At 50.5% G+C, this 18,731-nt stretch overlaps 1 protein-coding gene across 3 annotated transcripts in view; it reads left to right on the forward strand.

Annotated features, from left to right (window-relative positions):
- The first annotated feature begins 1,177 nt into the window (after window positions 1-1,177).
- Window positions 1,178-18,731, forward strand: part of ADCY9 (adenylate cyclase 9) — a 151,715-nt gene continuing 134,161 nt past the window's right edge. For 2 of the 3 annotated variants that reach the window (XM_055242838.2, XM_055242841.2), the window contains exons 1-2: window positions 1,178-1,377; window positions 1,580-3,315. In XM_055242838.2, the coding sequence (XP_055098813.1) occupies window positions 1,623-3,315 (1,693 nt within the window). In that variant the 5' untranslated portion in view covers window positions 1,178-1,377; window positions 1,580-1,622. The remainder of the gene's footprint in view (window positions 1,378-1,579; window positions 3,316-18,731) is intronic. The other variant, XM_063618271.1, reaches the window with a different exon arrangement.

Consider the following 18,731-nt stretch of genomic DNA (forward strand, 5'->3'; position numbering starts at 1 on the left):
ATGAGGAGGGGGAGAAGGGCTCAAGGACAGCAAGGGAAACTCCCCCTGGGGCAGGGGAAGTGGTCGTCGGTGGGCCCAGCTTTGGAGGCTTGGCCCGCGAAGGTCGCCCGTGAGCAGGTCCAGGGCAGGCCGAGTGCCCCGGGGCCCGCATTCATTGCTGACGGAGCAAGGGGAGACTCCAACGGTTGCAAACTTCGATTTATCCCAAAGGCGCGCCGAGCGTGAAGGCAACATTTTGATTTCCCAAACGTTGCGCCCAGCGGCTCCTTCCGCGGCAGGCGCCTTGAGGTCTCTCCGCAGGGTCGGGACCCCGGGCGGCCCGCGGTCTCTGGGGCGCCGAGGGAGGCCCGGCCCGCAGCGCCCGGAGCGCCGACAGAGTCCGCAGCGCGCGGCCTAGGAGCGGCGCCGCCCAGGGCGGAGGGCGGAGCCGAGCGCGCGCCCCCGCCCCGCCCCGCCCCGCCCCGCCCCGCCCCGCCCCGCAGCCCCGGGCCCAGCGCGCGCACCAAGGCGGGGCGGCGCGCGGCCCGTGCGCGTGGTCCGGGGCCAGGAGGCGGCGGCGGCGTGCGCGGGCCGCGCGTGCGCGCTGCGGCTGGGCGAGGGGCGGTGCGGGCGCGCGTCTGTCAGTGACAGCGGGCGGGGCAGGGGCCGGAGATGGTGGCGGCGGCAGCTCTTCCGACATGAGGCAGCGGCCGCGGGAGACACGGCGGCGGGCGCGGCGGCGGCCGCATCTCTAGCTCGGGGAGGCGGCCCCCGGCGTGGGCGCGGGCGGGCGGGCGTCCCGGCCGGCGTCGCGGGAGCCCTGCTCTGCGGCAGCGTCTGCACCACCGCCCGGCGAGGGGCCCGCGTCCGTGGTTCCACGCGCTCGGTCCCGGGACAGCGGCGGCGGCGGGGGCGGCGGCGGGGGCGGCGGCGCACTCGGGGGGAAGCAGGCCCCGCTAGACGGGCCGCGCCGACGGGCTCCGCGCACTCGCAGCCCGGGGCGCCCTCACCTCCAGCGCCCGCCGCCGCGGGTAGGGCCGGCCCGGAGCGCGGGGGGCGGCCTGGGAGCGCGGGCCGGGGGCGCCCGCCGAAGCTCGCGGCTCGGGGCCGGGGCCGGGGCCGGCCGCGCGCCGCCTTTGACGCATCGGAGCGCGGCTCCTGCAGGATGGAGGGCTCCGCGCCGCCGGCGGAGTTGTTTGTGCGCAGGCGGCTCGCGGGGCTGGGAGCGCTCAAGGTCTGAACTTCCCTCCGGAGCCGCAGCTGGAGGAGGCGAGCGCGCGAGGAGGAGAAGCCGCGCGGCGCGGAGGCCACCCTCGGGGCGAGCGGCGCGGAAGGCGAGCGAGCAAAGCGGTCCCGGACCCACGGCGACCACGCGGCGGGGACCCCCGGGCTCTCTAGGTCCGTCCCGAGCGGTTCTTGTCCGCCTCGAAGGTGGGGGCGGTGGGGCCACGGCTGAGCCGGGAACCACAGTTTCGAGGAACAGATGGTGCCTGTCCAAGTCGCGTGCTGGAGCCGCCCCTTAGGACAGGAGCAGGTCCCGGGCCTCCAGGTGTGCATGCCTAGGTGGGAGCGCCGCTAACTCTCCCCTTTTTGCTGGCAGGTACTGGTGACCCCGGCCGGGGCAGGCTCCAGGACTCAACAACATGGCTTCCCCGCCCCACCAGCAGCTGCTGCATCACCACAGCACCGAGGTGAGCTGCGACTCCAGCGGGGACAGCAACAGCGTGCGCGTCAAGATCAACCCCAAGCAGCTGTCCTCCAACAGCCACCCCAAGCACTGCAAATACAGCATCTCCTCCAGCTGCAGCAGCTCTGGGGACTCCGGGGGCGTCCCCCGGCGAGTGGGCGGCGGAGGCCGGCTGCGCAGGCAGAAGAAGCTGCCGCAGCTGTTCGAGAGGGCCTCCAGCCGCTGGTGGGACCCTAAGTTCGACTCGGTGAACCTGGAGGAGGCCTGCCTGGAGCGCTGCTTCCCGCAGACCCAGCGCCGGTTCCGGTATGCGCTCTTCTACATCGGCTTCGCCTGCCTTCTGTGGAGCATCTATTTTGCGGTCCACATGAGATCCAGACTGATCGTCATGGTCGCCCCCGCGCTGTGCTTCCTCCTGGTGTGTGTGGGCTTCTTTCTGTTTACCTTCACCAAGCTGTACGCCCGGCATTACGCGTGGACCTCGCTGGCTCTCACCCTGCTGGTGTTCGCCCTGACCCTGGCTGCACAGTTCCAGGTCTTGACGCCTGTCTCAGGACGCGGCGACAGCTCCAACCTTACGGCCACAGCCCAGCGCACAGATGCCTGCTTATCTCAAGTGGGGAGCTTCTCCATGTGCATCGAAGTGCTCTTTTTGCTCTATACCGTCATGCACTTACCTTTGTACCTGAGCTTGTGTCTGGGGGTGGCCTACTCTGTCCTTTTCGAGACCTTTGGCTACCATTTCCGGGATGAAGCCTGCTTCCCCTCGCCTGGAGCCGGGGCCTTGCACTGGGAGCTGCTGAGCAGGGCGCTGCTCCACGGCTGCATCCACGCCATCGGTGTCCACCTGTTCGTCATGTCCCAGGTGAGGTCCAGGAGCACCTTCCTCAAGGTAGGGCAATCCATCATGCACGGGAAGGACCTGGAAGTGGAAAAAGCCCTCAAAGAGAGGATGATTCATTCCGTGATGCCAAGAATCATAGCCGATGACTTAATGAAGCAGGGAGATGAGGAGAGTGAGAATTCTGTCAAGAGGCATGCCACCTCGAGCCCCAAGAACAGGAAGAAAAAGTCTTCTATCCAAAAAGCTCCTATAGCCTTCCGCCCTTTTAAGATGCAGCAGATCGAAGAAGTCAGTATTTTATTTGCAGATATCGTGGGCTTCACCAAGATGAGTGCCAACAAGTCCGCCCACGCCCTGGTGGGTCTCCTGAACGATCTGTTCGGTCGCTTCGACCGCCTGTGTGAGGAGACCAAGTGTGAGAAAATCAGCACTCTGGGAGACTGTTACTATTGCGTGGCGGGCTGTCCCGAGCCCCGGGCCGACCATGCCTACTGCTGCATCGAGATGGGCCTGGGCATGATCAAGGCCATCGAGCAGTTCTGCCAGGAGAAGAAGGAGATGGTGAACATGAGAGTCGGGGTGCACACGGGCACCGTCCTGTGCGGCATCCTGGGCATGAGGAGGTTTAAATTTGACGTGTGGTCCAACGATGTGAACCTGGCCAATCTCATGGAGCAGCTGGGAGTGGCCGGCAAAGTTCACATTTCTGAGGCCACCGCAAAATACTTAGATGACCGGTACGAAATGGAAGATGGGAAAGTTATCGAACGGCTGGGCCAGAGCGTGGTTGCTGACCAGTTGAAAGGTATGTGCACTTCTTTATCTCGGCATTCCCCCTCCCTGATCCTGATTGTATTAAATTGAAAAAAAAAAAATCTTCCAGCCTCAGTGTCTGGAGGCAGCTCAGGTATCTCAGAATGCCTTACCATGGGGGGATCTCAGGGACACTGTGACTTTTCCTCCAGCGGGTCAAATATCACAGATCTGTTCACACTGCAGAAAGGGACGCTGTGCAGAGATGACCTAGATGCGACCTTTAGAAGGAAGGAGAACTTTGAACGTGCATAAGCACTGGTTGTCAGAAATGTGGGGGCATGTCCGGTGAATGTAAGTGTATGGAGCCCTTCAGCATTCAGCACTTTTTAGCACTTAAGGAAATTGCCTTTGCATTTCATTTGGTCACCCTGAAGTCCCATCCAAATGTTTCTCTCTGCCCTTTTTTGTGAAAACATGGAGAATAAAACCTTTCTCCTCTCTAGGCCTCACTTTGCTTATCCTCAAAATAGGGATAGGAAGTCGGCGCAGTCCTGCAGGTCTCTGGAGAACTAGACGGAGTTACTTACCTCTGAGTACACACTGCCTTTTATCTAGGTCTTTTTTTTTTTTTAAAGTTTGCATTTTCAGCTTTCAGCCGTCATTTGTTTAAGGATGTTTTATTATCATAGTATTTGCCGTAAGTGAAGAGCTTAATATTGAGTTTCTCCAGCCACCAGGTGATTTGGAAGGAGAAACCTACCCGCAGGAGAGCTGGTATGCCCCTCCCTCAGCCTCTCAGGTTTGGATCTGGTGCCTGGTCCCTGGTTTGAAGCTCCTTACTGCTATTCTTGATGTTTTTACTGGGCTGCTTCTTTTTTCTGATATAGGACAAAAGTCTTTGAGATCTGGAAAATGATGCTAAAATAAGTAGGACGAAAAAGAAAGATTTTAAGTAATCTGCTACATTTCTTCCCCCACTTCCTCCTTTTTAAACAGTCCTTATGTTTTACTAAAATCTTCAGGATTGAGGGGAGCATCTATTTTGGAAGTATGTAGAGAAAATAACACTAATTTTTTTAAAAGCCTGCTTTTGTTAAGCTGTATTGTATTTTGTGGTCCCCACACACTGCATACTTAAACAGTTAAAAGCCTCAGGAAAGGGAATCCTCGGAAGGAGAAGTAATTAATAGTTCCAATCAGAGATGGCAGAAGTAATAGTTTCAACCAGAGACGGCAGAAATAATAGGTTCAATCAGAGACGGCAGAAGTAATAGTGTGAGTCAGAGACGTCCAGTGCTTGAGGTAGGGCCTGCATAGGTCGTTGGTGTGAGATCATCCTATGTACCCAGTTGGCATTCTCTTTCTCTGGCTTGTGATCTGAGCTCCTGTATCTTTTATGTATTTGTTCTCTGGCAAGGGAACATCATCTTTCTTCTGATTTTTCTTTATTTTACTAAGTTTGCTGTTGAAGATTTTATGGATGTAGACGACAGCTATTTTCACCCGAGAATTCCCCTAACCTAGAGCACTTTAAGGACTATGTTGACGAGGTCAGAAACTATACTTTGCTGTTCACTTGAAAGATGCTGCCGTGACGAATGTTTTTCCATGTAGGGTGGTGGCACTCGCTCTTGAGCCTGAAGATGTCAGTGGACGGGGCTGTGGGTGTAACCCCCTGCTTGACACCTTGGCATTTTTAGGGCCCAGGTGTTGCGAGCTCTGTCCTTGGAGACTGTGGGATGGTGGAGCTGGGCGGCAGTACATTAAATTAAATGTGTTGGCCCACAGGACAATGAGAACAGTTTTGTAAGCTGTACTTTGTATGCTGTATTACTCGAATTTCAAAAATGAAAAGGGTGTAATTATTAAGTATGTTTGGAAATTGCCAAGTCATTGAATACCTATTTTGTGAATTTATGAGTAGTTTTATTTTAAGTTTGTAGATCAGGGGTCTCAGACACAGAGCCAAAAAAAAAAAATGCTAGAGTGGGTTTGTGTTTTTTTTTTTTTTTAAACCTCAAATAGTGTAAATTTGGTAAATTAACTTCTCTTGACATTTGTGTACATTGTATATTTATAAAAGTTTTAGTACTGTAGGGAGTAGGGAAGATAGAAGGCTTAGTTAGCTAAGCTGCTGATTTTTTAAATGTGATATTCTTTCCTTTAGCTGTTTCCCTGAGACCACGATTTTGTTTTCTTGAGCTCATTTTGCAAACCTTTGTGGATAGGACTCCGGGAATAGAGTATGTCTACACAACTTCCTGGCCCTTTTGGAAACTGTCCTTACAAAGCTAAATTGAGATGACAGCACAGTTTGTAGAAGACCCTTTCACACACATAGTTAAGCTTATCTACATGTAACATCGATTTTAGCCTCTGCGTTTGAGCTGGTGGCAGATGTTTTCTCTATACAGTACAGGGTATTACGGGAGGCTGAGGCAGGAGAATTGTTTGAACCCAGGAGGAGGAGGTTGTAGTGAGCCGAGGCTGCGCCGCTGCACACCAGCCTGGGCGACAGAGCAAGACTCTGTCTTAAAAAACAACAACAACAAAAACAAACCCCCAATACTGGGTGTATTAGCCTTTCCCTCTTACCCCCTTTTCAATCCCAGGGTTAAAAAGCAGCCAGTAGCACCCTGCAGGAATGGGCATCCACAGAATGAGAAGGGGCTTCTAGAACTAGCCTGGGAGCACAGAAGGAAGCTCCTCTTATTCGAATTTATCTGAACAGGCTTTGCAGAAGGGTAGTTTCATGATTTCTGCACATTCCCTCACTCTGAAATCTGTGCTGTGCCCCGGCACTGACTGTGCACCTGGCACTGTGGATGTGGAGGCGGATCTGTGATCGTGAGGTAGGAGGTGGGGCTCGACTCCAGAGGCGGGGTGCAGATGCCAGACTGAATTGAGGACTAGCTAATACAGGGATGGGGCAGAAGCAGCGTTCTGCAAGGCACACCCACCAGTGTGCCATGTTAGTTTACTGTCTCCATGGCCACACCCGGAGTTACTGCCTCTTTCCATGGCCATGACCTGACAACCCAAAAGCCACCACCCTTTTCCTAGAAATGTCTGCCTAAGCTGCCCCTTACTCTACGGGAAATTAAAAGTAGGCATAAGGTAAGGCTGGGCGCAGTGGCTCATGCCTGTAATCCCAGCACTTTGGGAGGCCAAGGCGGGTGGATCAACTGTGGTCATGAGTTGGAGACCAGTGTGGCCAATATAGTGAAACCCCGTCTCTACTAAAAATACAAAAATTAGCCTGGTGTGGCGGTGCACGCCTGTAATCCCAGGTGCTCGGGAGGCTGAGGCAGAAGAATCGCTTGAACCCAGGAGGTGGAGGTTGCAGTGAGCTGTGATCATGGCCCCTGCACTCCAGCCTGGGCAACAGCCTAGGCGAGACCGCGTCTCAAAAAAAAAAAAAAGTTGGTATAAGTATGATTGCAAAACTGCCCTGAGCTGCTACTTTCTGCCTTTGGGAAAGCCCAGCTCTGCAGGAGCAGTCACGGAGCTGTAACACTGCCTGCCTCTTCAATAAAGCTGTTTTCTTTACTGCCACCGGCTCATCCTTGAATTCTTTCCTACGCAAAGCCAAGAACCCTCTTGGGCTCGGCCCCACTTTGGGGCTTCCCTGCCCTGCGTTAATAGTTCCCCACCTCCGTGAGCTCACAGTTAAAAATGCTGCGGAATATGTCTGGGAGTGGGGAGTGCTTTAGAGGGGGCTCCCGCTGGAGCTGGGTGCTGAGATGAGGCCATGGCTCTCCAGGTGGACAGAAGAGCCCCAGGGCAGAGCGGAGAGGTGGGCGTGGCTGGGCCCTGTGCTTCTCTGTGGGGCGGGGCGATTGTTAGTCGTTCATCAGGACAAGGAAGGCCATGGGTAGCGTGGGAAGGAGTTTGGATTTGATCCTGTAGGTGTCAGGGAACCACTCAACAGGGGTCTTAGGTGATCTGACTTGCAGTTTTAGAAAGTTCACTCTTTCAGAGCTAGTGAGTGTGGGTTGGAAAGAGATTAATGAGGTGCTGAGTAAATCCCAGGTAGGGGTGATGGTGGCCCAGTCCAAGGTCACAGCAGCAGTGATGGAGGTGATGGGATCTGAGTGGCATTAGGAAGAGCAGCTTGATGGGACGGCAAAAGCCAGATTTAAACAAACGACTGGCAGGAGGGGAAGGGCTTGACCATGTGAATGGGAAATGGCATTTTAAGTTTCTGGAAGTGACTTGGCGACAGTGTGGAGTCAGGAATGGGTGAGGGGCCTTTGAAGTTGCTATGGTCTGAATGGAGAATGCAGGATGGGCTTGCGGAGTACGGAGGCCCGGAACCCCTGGCTTGCTTATTCATTCAGCGAGTCATTTTCTCTGTGCCAGGCCCGGTTCTGGGTTCTGGCAATACAGCCATAAACAAAACAGACAAAAATCCCTGCTCTTGTAATAGGGGACAAGAATTTTTAAGTCAATAATATAGGAGGATCGCTGGAGCCCACGAGGTCGAGGCTGCAGAGAGCTGTGATTGCACCACTGCATTCCAGCCTGGGCGACAGAGTGAGACCCTGTCTCTAAGAAACAAAAAACAGGCCTTCTGATAGGGGAGATCTAATAGAGGGGACAGCAGGGGAGTCAAACCATAAATAAGTAAAATAGAAAAAGTGTTTTGTGAACAAACATAAAGCAGGAAGGGGATATGGAAGATGGGATGTACATGAGTGTGAGAAATCTTATCTAGGGTGGCCAGTCACTGGGAGAAGGTTGCAGGAATTTTTAGCATACTGCTAGGATTTTGGAAATAATCTAAAAAGTGAGGGGCCGGGCATGGTGGCTCATGCCTGTAATCCCAACACTTTGGGAAGCGGATCACCTGAGGTCAGGAGTTTGAGACCAGCCTGGCCAACATGGTGAAACCCCACCTCTACCAAAAATACAAAAATTAACCAGGCGTGGTGGCAGGTACCTGTAATCCCAGCTACTCAGGAGGCTGAGGCAGGAAAATTGCTTGAACCTGGGAGGTGGAGGTTGCAGTGAGCCAAGATTGCACCATTGCACTCCAGCCTGGGTGACAAGAGCGAGACCCTGTCTCAAAAAAAAAAAAAAAAAGTGTGAGAGACAGTTATTAAAGATATGGAGAAATGGGCCGGGCGTGGTGGTTCATGCCTGTAATCCCAGCACTTTGGGAGACTGAGGTGGGCAGATCAGGAGGTTAGGAGTTTGAGACCAGCCTGACCAACATGGTGAAACCCTGTCTCTGCTGAAAATGCAAAAATTGGCTGGGCGTGGTCTCAGGTGCCTGTAGTCCCAGCTACTTGGGAAACTGAGGCAGGAGAATCGTTCGAATCCGGGAGGTGGAGTTTGCAGTGAGCCGAGATCGCGCCATTGCACTCCAGCCTGGGCGATAGGGCGAGACTTCATTGCAAAAAAAAAAAAGAAGAAGAAGAAACGGTCTGATTCAGGTGAGGGACCTTCCACAGCATTTGGGATGAAACCGCTAGGCCTGAGGGAACCGTGGCTGTTGTATTCTGCCTTAGGCCACAAGCAAAAAATGGTGAGACGTGTTATCTTGAGCTGTTGGCTTTTCCTGTCATACGTACAGGGTCACAAAGACAGAAAGTGAAACCGTTAGAAAATATCTACAGGCATCTTCTTTTCCCATGTAAATATTAGGAAGACAGAATGAAGATACTCGTCCACTCTCATCCACACCCATGGTAATATCTCTGAAGAAGGGAATACCGGGGAGTGATCACATTGTCAGATGCAGAAATTAAAAAAGCTTTTTTCCCCAGCCAAACTTTATGCTTGTGGAGCAACCCGGGGAAGAGACCCACTGGTGTGCATTTGGGCAGATTGACACCTGTTGGCCACCTCTGTGATGGAGACCTTCGCCTTAGAGGAGTTCCTATCTAGACCCTGTCTGGTGGGCCGACAGACCGACGGCGGACAGAGGCATTCTGTATGCATTAGCCTCTGCAAACACCTGTCTCATGCTGGAAATCTGGGCGCCCTGTTAACCCTGGGCACGGGCCTGCCAGCTGACAGAACCCTAGCCAGGTGTTGGTTTGGGGTTCAGTTGCATGCTCAGGTGTTCCCCTTCCTTCCCCCGTTAGCTTGTCCCCACCTCAGCCTGCAACCCTTGCCACTGGGATGCTAACCCGTTAGCACAGCCCAGTCTCCTTGCTTGGAAATTCGTTGACCTGCATTCTTTTTTTTTTTTTTTTTTTTTGAGACAGAGTCTTGCTGTGTCGCCCAGGCTGGAATGCCGTGGCGCGATCTTAGTTTACTGCAACCTCTGCCTCCCGGGTTCAAGCGGCCCTCCTGCCTCAGCCTCCCAAATAGCTGGGATCATAGGTGTGCCCACCATGCCCGGCTAATTTTTGTATTTTTAGTAGAGATGGGGTTTCGCCATGTAGGCCAGGCTGGTCTCGAACTCCTGACCTCAGGTGATCCACCTGCCTCAGTCTCCCAAAGGGCTGAGATTACAGGCGTGAGCCACCACTCCCAGCCTTGACCTGCTTTCTTGAGCAGGATCTCTTATGCACGTGGAAATACAGCCTCTCAGATAGCAAATGGCAGAGATGAGATGAGGCACACAGTTCCCCTCCGCAGCTTGGGTGGGAGACAGAAAACAGCTGTAGAGTCGACCCTTAAGCGGCCCCCAGTGACCATTTGTTCAGGCTCTTTGAGACCTGGCTTCCAGTGACAAGGACACAGCTGTTAATTCTGAAGACAAGCTTTCGAGTAGAAGTAACCTCTGGTGAAGCAAGAGAAGGTTAAGGTTTGCTGAATTGCCAATGGGATGAAGAAGGAAGGGAAGGGTGTGTTTTCAGGTAGAATGCCTAAGGAAGGGAAACATGGAGAAGGAACAATTAGAGCAAGTCAAGAAGTTTCAAGATTTTTGTCTTCTGGCCAGTTTGGTTAGATAGTAATTATGTTTCTGCATATTGGTCAGCGTTGCCTACGTACTTTGCTGTGGAATAGTAATCTTGGAAAAAAAAAAAACAAACCCACATTAATCCGTCCGTGTCCAGGCACAGAGTGTGCACACGCCTGCGTGGGCCATAAGTCTTGTCTTTCTCTTGGTTAGTGATTTCAGTATTGGTGTTTTTGCTGGAATTGCAGTATTGTAAGAGTGTAATCATTCACCATTAGAATTCTGCAGGTCCCCTCTTGACTCTGGACTAGCTGAGCTTAGGGACCTGTCATCCATCTGGCCCTGGGCATATCATTTGTACTTTGCCTGTGACACACCTCAAGACCTTTTCCAACAGGAACTAGCATCCCTGGAGGGAATTTTGTGAAGAGATGAGAGTTTTTGAAACAGGAAGGGAACTGGCAAGGGAAGTGGCCAGGCACCGGTGCTGCCACGGAACAGAAGGGAAGGGACTGGGCTGCATCAGAGGGTGGATGTGGGGCTGCTACCCATGGGTGTGGGCCAAGGGTAGGGTGGTCCTCCCCTGGGAAGACTGCAGACGGCAGTGATATTCTTGTAGTCTCGTGGATGTACCCAGTGAACCACACCAGCCAAGCCAGCCCATGGCTAAATTTTAGTCAACTTCAGCAAAGAAGACTGCCCCTTATGAAACTTGTCTGCTCTTGGAAGTCAGGTTTTTTTGTCTCATTTTCCCCAGCCTTTGCTAGCATTGCACTTGTAAGAAATTCCCAGCATCCTTTCTGCAGAGTTAAGTGGGAAGTCTCAATGTTCTGGGACAGGTGGGAACATCGAACCCGCTGGAGGCTGGTGGTGGCAGTGGAGGCAGAATGAGTTGTAGCAGTAGTGGTGGCAGGAGTGTGACCTAGACGGCAGAAGCTGGGAAACAGGGTGAAATGCTGGGCCCCGATGCTCAGGGATAGCTGCACCTAGCTTATATGCCTTGCTCTAATCCAGTAGAAATTGTTGTTTCTGTAGGTTTTTTTTCTTTTCTTTTTGAGACAGGGTCTTGCTCTGTTGCCCAGACTGGAGTACAGTGTGCAGTCACAGTTCACTGCAGCCTCGACCTCCTGCACTCAGATGATCCTCCCATGTCAGCCTCTTGAGTAGCTGGGACCACAGGCGCATGCCGCCACACCCAACTAATTTTTTTTTTTTTTTGAGACAGAGTCTCACTCTTGCCCAGGCTGGAGAGCAGTGGTGTGATCTTAACTCACTGCAACCTCTGCCTCCCAGGTTCAAGCAATTCTCGTGTCTCAGCCTCTCCTGTAGCTGGGATTACAGATGCGTGCCACCATGCCCGGCCAATTTTTTTTTTCTATTTTTAGGAGAGATGGGGTTTCACCATGTTGGCCAGGCTGGTGTTGAACTCTTGGCCTCAAGTGATCTGCCCGCCTCCGCCTCCTAAAGTGCTGGGATTATAGGTGTGAGCCACAGTGCCCGGCCTAATTTTAAAAATTATTTGTAGAGATGACGTCTCCCTGTGTTGCCCAGGTTTATGTACATTATTTATATAGGTTGTCTATTGATATTTACAGTATTAGAAATTGAAACAAACTGAGAAGCTTAAAAATCTTTTCTTAATTTATTTCAAAATAATAGTGAATTCATTTCACCCATTGCATGTTAATATAAATAACATTTTTATAAAAGTAACTATATTTTTTAAAATGAAAAAATTTGATAAGAAGGGTGGCACTGCCGTACATTTTTGCAAATCTCTTTAATGTCTGGATTAATAAACAGTTGAAGTTTTTTTTTTTTTTTTGATGAATTTTTTCCCGCTTGTTGCCCACATTGGAGTGCAATGGCACGATCTCAGCTCACTGCAACCTCCGCCTCCTGGGTTCAAGCGATTCTCCTGCCTCAGCCTTTCGAGTAGCTGGGATTACAGGCACGCACCACCACGCCCGGCTAGTTTTTTGTATTTTTGGTAGAAACGGGGTTTCACCATGTTAGCCACCGCGCCCGACCCATGGCTGAAGTTTTTAAAGTGATAATATGTGCACAACAGAAATCTACCATGTTCAACACTTTTAAGTGTGTTCGCTGAATTTTCTGAACTGCTTTGGCATTCAGTTTGTTGCAATATGTTGAAAAATGTGTAGAAAATCTGGCTTTAGTTGGAAGAGCATTTTCATAGCCTTTTTATGTAATTCTGGATATTTTTCTTTGATTCTGTAGAGACACTCAACAAGTGAGTAGTAGTTTCTTTTTCTTTTTCTGGGATAGGGTCCTGCTGTGTCACCCGGGCTGGAGTGCAGTGGTGCTACCATAGCTCACTGCAGCCTTGACCTCCTGGGCTCAAGTGATCCTTCTGTCTTGGCCTACCAAGTAGCTGGGACTACACACATGCACCACCACACCCCGCTGATTTTTTATTTTGAGTGGTAGTTTCTTAAAGGTTAGTTGCAGTATGGAATCTGAAATTTTATTATATTTTTTTGTACACTATTATATTAAACGCTGTTGGGTTTTTACCCAGGTGTGATTTTATAACATCACGCACTAGTCATTTGGAAAATATTGGTCTCTTGAATGATGCAGCTCTTCCACATGTTGACGTCAGTAAAGTCTAATAGTCCGAAGATGTTGAATTCATCACAGTGGCTGATGTAAGTTTTCCAAAACTCTACTTGAAAATTGGAATTTTTTACCATTGGAGGCAAATACTGTCAGTTATTTTCCTTGAAGCGACAGACTTGTTCATATTCCCAGGAATAGTCTGCCCGTACTCAAGCCTGAACGACCGTAGTTTGTCGTAGGTCACGTGTAAATGATGTGCTACCAAAAAGGTGGACAATTCAGCTTGCAATCCAAACAGCTGCACAGCTGCTTTTCTCCAGGACCGCTGTGCTTTGATGGGCAGCAGCGTCGTCGTAGGCATGCTTCTGATTTCATCACTCAGACTATTCAAAAGACACCTACTCAAGCTTGCGATTTAACACAATCATTCATGCTGACAGCTTCATCAGGGACATTCTTTTTTTTCTTTTTTCTTTTTTTGAGACAGAGTCTCGTTCTGTCGCCCAGGCTGGAGTGCAGTGGTGTGATCTTGGCTCACTGCAACCTCCGCCTCCTGGGTTCAAGTGATTCTCCTGCCTCAGCCTCCCAAGTAGCTGCGATTTACCGATGTGTGCCACCACGTCCGGCTAATTTTTGTCTTTATGGTAGAGACGGGGTTTCGCCATATTGGCCAGGCTGGTCTTAAACTCTTGACCTCAGGTGATCTGCCCACCTCAGCCTCCCAAAGTGCTGGGATTACAGGCATGAGCCAGTGCACCCGGCCCATCAGGGACATTCTTAAGCAAAGCTGTCTGCCTTTCCTTTCGTAAGTGTGGGGTGGTGAAGGACATGCTGAGGGCTAGTGCAGTTTGGTTTCTGTGCCTCGGGACCTGCTCAGGCACTAGTGGTTTCACCCATGGCTTCTTGTGCACTGTCACTGCAAATGTCAACACTGAAGAAGGCAAATGCTGTCTTAGTGTCATTGTGCAAATAGTTTAGACTCCACAGATGCCTTGCAGAGTCCTCAAGGACGTCTAGGGATCTGCGGACCACACTTTGAGAACTGCTTCCCTAGCTGGGCTGCAAGATGGGAAGACTGAGGGTTTTGTATGTGCCACCCAAACACGCATTCTCATGTGTGTGAAACAACGCCAATTGGAGTTGTGACACGCATTACGTGTTTCCTGTGGAAATAGCAAGTGACCTTAGTTCATACATTGATTGACCTTTTCTTACAAAATCCTTAAAAATCCTTTGTGATTCTGGTAAATCTTTGTTGCTCATGTTCAAAGTCTGTGATAAAGACCATCAAGTTCGAGCTGGCCACGGCTCGTGCCTGTGATCCCAGCGCTTTGGGAGGCCGAGGTGGGTGGATCACCTGAGGTCAAGAGTTGGAGGCCAGCCTGGCCAACATGGTGAAGCACCATCTCTCCTAAAAATACTAAAATTAGCCAGGTGTGGTGGTGGGCACCTGTAATCCCAGCTACTCAGGAGGCTGAGGCAGGAGAATCACTTGAACCTGGGAGGCGGAGGCTGCAGTGAGCCGAGGTGGCACCACTGCATTCCAGCCTGGGCGACAGAGCGAGACTCTGCCTCAAAAAACAGACACGGCTGGGCGTAGTGAGTCACGCCTGTAATCCCAGCACTTTGGGAGGCCGAGGCAGGCGGATCACCTGAGTTCGGGAGTTTGAGACCAGCCTGACCAACATGGAGAAACCCCCAATCTCTACTAAAAACACAAAATTAGCCGGGCGTGGTGGCACATTCCTGTAGTCCCAGCTACTCGGGAGGCTGAGGTAGGAGAAATGCTTGAATCCAGGAGGCGGAGGTTGTGGGGAGCCGAGATCATGCCACTGTGCTCTAGCCTGGGCAGCAAGAGCGAAACTCCATCTCAAAAACAAACAAACAAACAAAGAAACGACCATGAACTTTGTTTCTGTAAATTTTTTTTGGAAGGGCTCACCCTTGAATGGTTGGGTGCTTGGATTTTGATTTCTGATACATTCGGGCTTAATTCTCAGTTGTATGGTTTCCTAACTGTGGGACCTTGGGCAAGCTACCTAGGGGCTCTGCAATTTATAGGAATGGTGGTGTCTCTGTCAGAGGGTGGTTGGGAGAATCAACTGAGATAATTCAAGAAAAGCACTTACTTGCATAGTGACTTAATGGTGGACAGCCATTCCATCAATAACTAACGCTCCCCGCTGGCTGAGTCACATTTCATATTGCACTAAAGGGTGTTTCTTTCTTCCTGCGCTCAATCTGGTGCACATCTTGTATCATTCAGTACCGAAACCTAGAACACACTAGGGACTGCGATTGTGTCAGTTTCTCGTACTAAAAAGGGCAAGTGTCCAAAATACAAAACGCTGATAGCTCGCCCTGGTTAAACTCTAGCTGCCGAACTTGGCTGCCTCTTTACTGAAAACCCTCGGGGGTTCAGCAGTCTCGTTCCTAGGCTGCTTCAGGTCCCCAGAGCCTGGAGGTTCTTAAGATGATGGGCCCCTCGATGGTTGAGGAATTATAAGCAGATCTTCAGCTTTGCAACTTGAGCTATTGGCCGTGGTTTGAACTAGAGTGGTTTTTTCAACTGTACTGTATCCCACTGTAAACTCATTTGTTTATTCATTAAATATTGAATGGGTTCCTACCATTGGCAAGGCCAGGACTAGGTTCTGGAGATAGAGGGGTGGCCCCTGCCCTCTTGGGGCGTGATGTCTAGAAAGGGAAGTAGACAGTGATCAAATAATCTGTACAGGCCAGGTGCAGTGGTCATGTCTGTAATCCCAGCACTTTGGAAGGCCGAGGTAGGAGGATCGTTTGCGTCCAGGGGCTCGAGACCAGTCTGGGCAACATAGCGAGACCCTGTCTCTACAAACAATAAACAATTAGCCGTGCATGGTGGCATGTGCTTGTATCCAAGCTACTTGGCAGACTGAGGTGGGAGGATCGTTTGAGCCTGGGAGGTCGAGGCTGCAGTGAGCTGTGATTGCACCACTGTACTCAGCCTGGGTGACAGAGCAAGACTCTGTCTCAAAAAAAAAAAAAAAAAATCACCTGAACAAATACTGTACTAGACTTCCTGACTGTGTTACAGATAGGGCTGAGATGATCTCCATTTTATAGATGAGAAGACTGAAGCACAGAGAGGTTAGGTAACTTGTGATGATCACACAGCCAGAAAGGGATACTAAATGGTGGAGCCAGTATTTACACCCAAAGGCTGTATTAGAAAACACTAGTATCCATCTCACAGAGTTGCTGCGAGGATTAAATGAGCAAATACAAGTTCCTAGAAAAGTTCTTGGCACATAGTACCTCTCAGTAGAGAAGAGCTAGTGTTACTGAAAGTAGGAATAATTTTCTTAGCAGTGGCAGCAACAGCCAAAACAAGCATACCTGTCTTTAGCTCTCTCCATTTACGAGGTGCCTCACGTACACTGCTGTCTCAGCCACGGTGAAATCCTAGGATCCTGGGAGCCGTGTGTGTTTAGATGCTTTCATTTGCTTGGTTCTTTCCCGTTCTATACCATTTACAGGCTAAATTTGTTTTTTTCTTTTCTTTTTTTTTTGTTTTTGTTTTTGTTTTTTTTTTTGAGACAGAGTCTCACTCCTTTGCCTAGGCTGGAGTGCAGTGGCACAATCTCGTCTCACTGTAGCCTCCACCTGTATCAGACCATTCTAACACTGCTATAAAGATGCTACCTGAGGCCAGGTGCAGTGGCTCACGCCTGTAATCCCAGCACTTTCGGAGGCTGAGGCAGGCGGGTCACTTGAGCTCAGGAGTTTGAGACCGGCCTGTCCAACATGGCAAAACGCCGTGTCTACTAAAAATACAAAAAATTAGCCAAGCGTGGTGGCATACGCCTTTAATTTCAGCTACTTGGGAAGCTGAGGCAGGAGAATCGCTGGAACCTAGAAGGTGGAGGTTGCAGTGAGCCAAGATCGTGCCACTGTACTCCAGCCTGGGCAACAGAGTGACACTCTATCTCAGAAACAAACAAACAAAAAAGATGCTACCTGAGACTGGGTAGTTTATAAAGAAAGCAGGTTTAATTGGCACAGTTCTGCATGGCTGGGGAGGCGTCAGGAAACTTACAATCATGGCAGAAGATGAAGGAGAAGCAAGGCACATCTTAAGTGGTGTCAGGAGAGAGAGAGTGAGAGAGAGAGCATGCACAGGGGAAACTGCCACTTTTAAACCATCAGGTCTTGTGAGAACTCCCTCACTCTCACGAGAACAGCGTGGGGGAAACCACCCCCATGATCCAGTCCCCTCCCACCAGGTCCCTAATTCAAGATGAGATTTGGGTGTGGATGCAGAGCTAAACTATTATCAACCTCCCAGGGTCAAGTGCTCCTCCTGCCTCAGCCTCCCCAGCAGCTGGGACTACACATGGGCACCACCACGCCCAGCTGATTTTTTCAAATTTTTGATAGAGACAGGGTCTTGCCATGTTGCCTAGGCTGGTCTCAAACTCCTGGGCTCAAGCCATCCTCCTGCCTTGGCCTCCCAAAGTGTTGGGATTACAGGCGTGAGCCAAGGCACCCAGCTGAGTTGGTTTCTTAACATCCTCCAAAGGTGATTTTTTTTCAAGAATCAATATAAACTCTTGGATTTTAGCTTATTTGATATATTTCATTCCATTATAGATATATGATTTTTGATGCTCAAATTGTCCCATTTGGGGCCCATGGGAGCCCCTTTAAGTTGGCTGCTGAGTCCTCTTCGTGCAACCCCAGTGGTCTTTGATAGCTTTCATACCCATTTAGTAACCTTTTTAAGGAGTTGAGAAATTATAGGTATTAAAATCTCATTAATTCTGTTTGTCTGATATGTTTATTCAGAGACACTGAGCTAAAGTTTACCCTTGTCTTTTTTGAAAATAAAATGAATAGTATATGCATGTTTCTCTGAGGAAATAATGCCACCCAGGAAACGGTTCATGCATCTTCGAGTTCCTTGGAAGCTTTCATTTGCATTTCTACAATTGAGAGCAATGCAGAATTTCTTTCTGTATCTTCCCACTAATGCCTGTTGAGGGGCAGGTGCCTGTGAATGTAGGTAAATCGTGATAAAAAAACAATAAAAAAGCCAGGCGTGGTGACTCACGTCTGTAATCCCAGCACTTTGGGAAGCTGAGGCGGGCGGATCACTTGAGGTCAGGAGTTTGAGACCAGCCTGGCCAACATGGTGAAACCCTGTATCTACTAGAAATACAAAAATTAGCCGGGTGTGGTGGTGCACACCTGTAATCCCAGCTACTCGGGAAACTGAGGCAGGAGAATTGTTTCAACCTGGGAGGCAGTGGTTGCAGTGAGCCGAATCACACCACCGCACTCCAGCCTGGGTGACAGGGTGAGAACTCGGTCTCCAAAAACAAAACAAAACAAAACAAAAAAACCAATAAAAAAAAAAATCCTAAACCAAAATGTAGATGACCTGTTTGCAGACTGAGGAGTCCTGCAGCAAACTCCATCCCCCAGGACAGCTGTGGAATGTTCTAGAAGGCCCAACTCCAGGAAATCCCTTAGTAGGAGCCTTGCTCTCAACAGTGCCTCCTGGAACGATGGGCCGGCCACTCTCTTTTCCATGTTGCATCATATGTATTTGACTTATTTTGTTTATATTCTGTTTGCACGCCCCTGGAATGTATCTTAAGAGCAGGAATTTTCCATGTTTTACTTCCTGCTGTGTTCCTAGTGCTGGGAATATAGCCAGGCATCTAATACATGCCTGATAATATTGGCTGAATGAATGAATGAATATTACAGGCCAGACACAGTGGCTCATGCCTGAAATCCCAGCACTTTGGAAGGCCGAGGCGGGCGATCACCTGAGGTCGGGAGTTCGAGACCAGCCTGGCCAACATGGTGAAACCCCATCTCTACTAAAAATACAAAAATTAGCCGGGCATGGTGGCGTGCACCTGTAGTCCCAGCTACTCGGGAAACTGAGACAGGAGAATCACTTGAACCCGGGAGGCAGAGGTTTCTGAGATTGCACCACTGCACTTCAGACTGGGTGACAGAATGAGACTCTGTCT

The sequence above is a fragment of the Symphalangus syndactylus genome, chromosome 14 (assembly GCF_028878055.3).
Source record: "Symphalangus syndactylus isolate Jambi chromosome 14, NHGRI_mSymSyn1-v2.1_pri, whole genome shotgun sequence".
Taxonomy (NCBI): Eukaryota; Metazoa; Chordata; class Mammalia; order Primates; family Hylobatidae; genus Symphalangus; species Symphalangus syndactylus.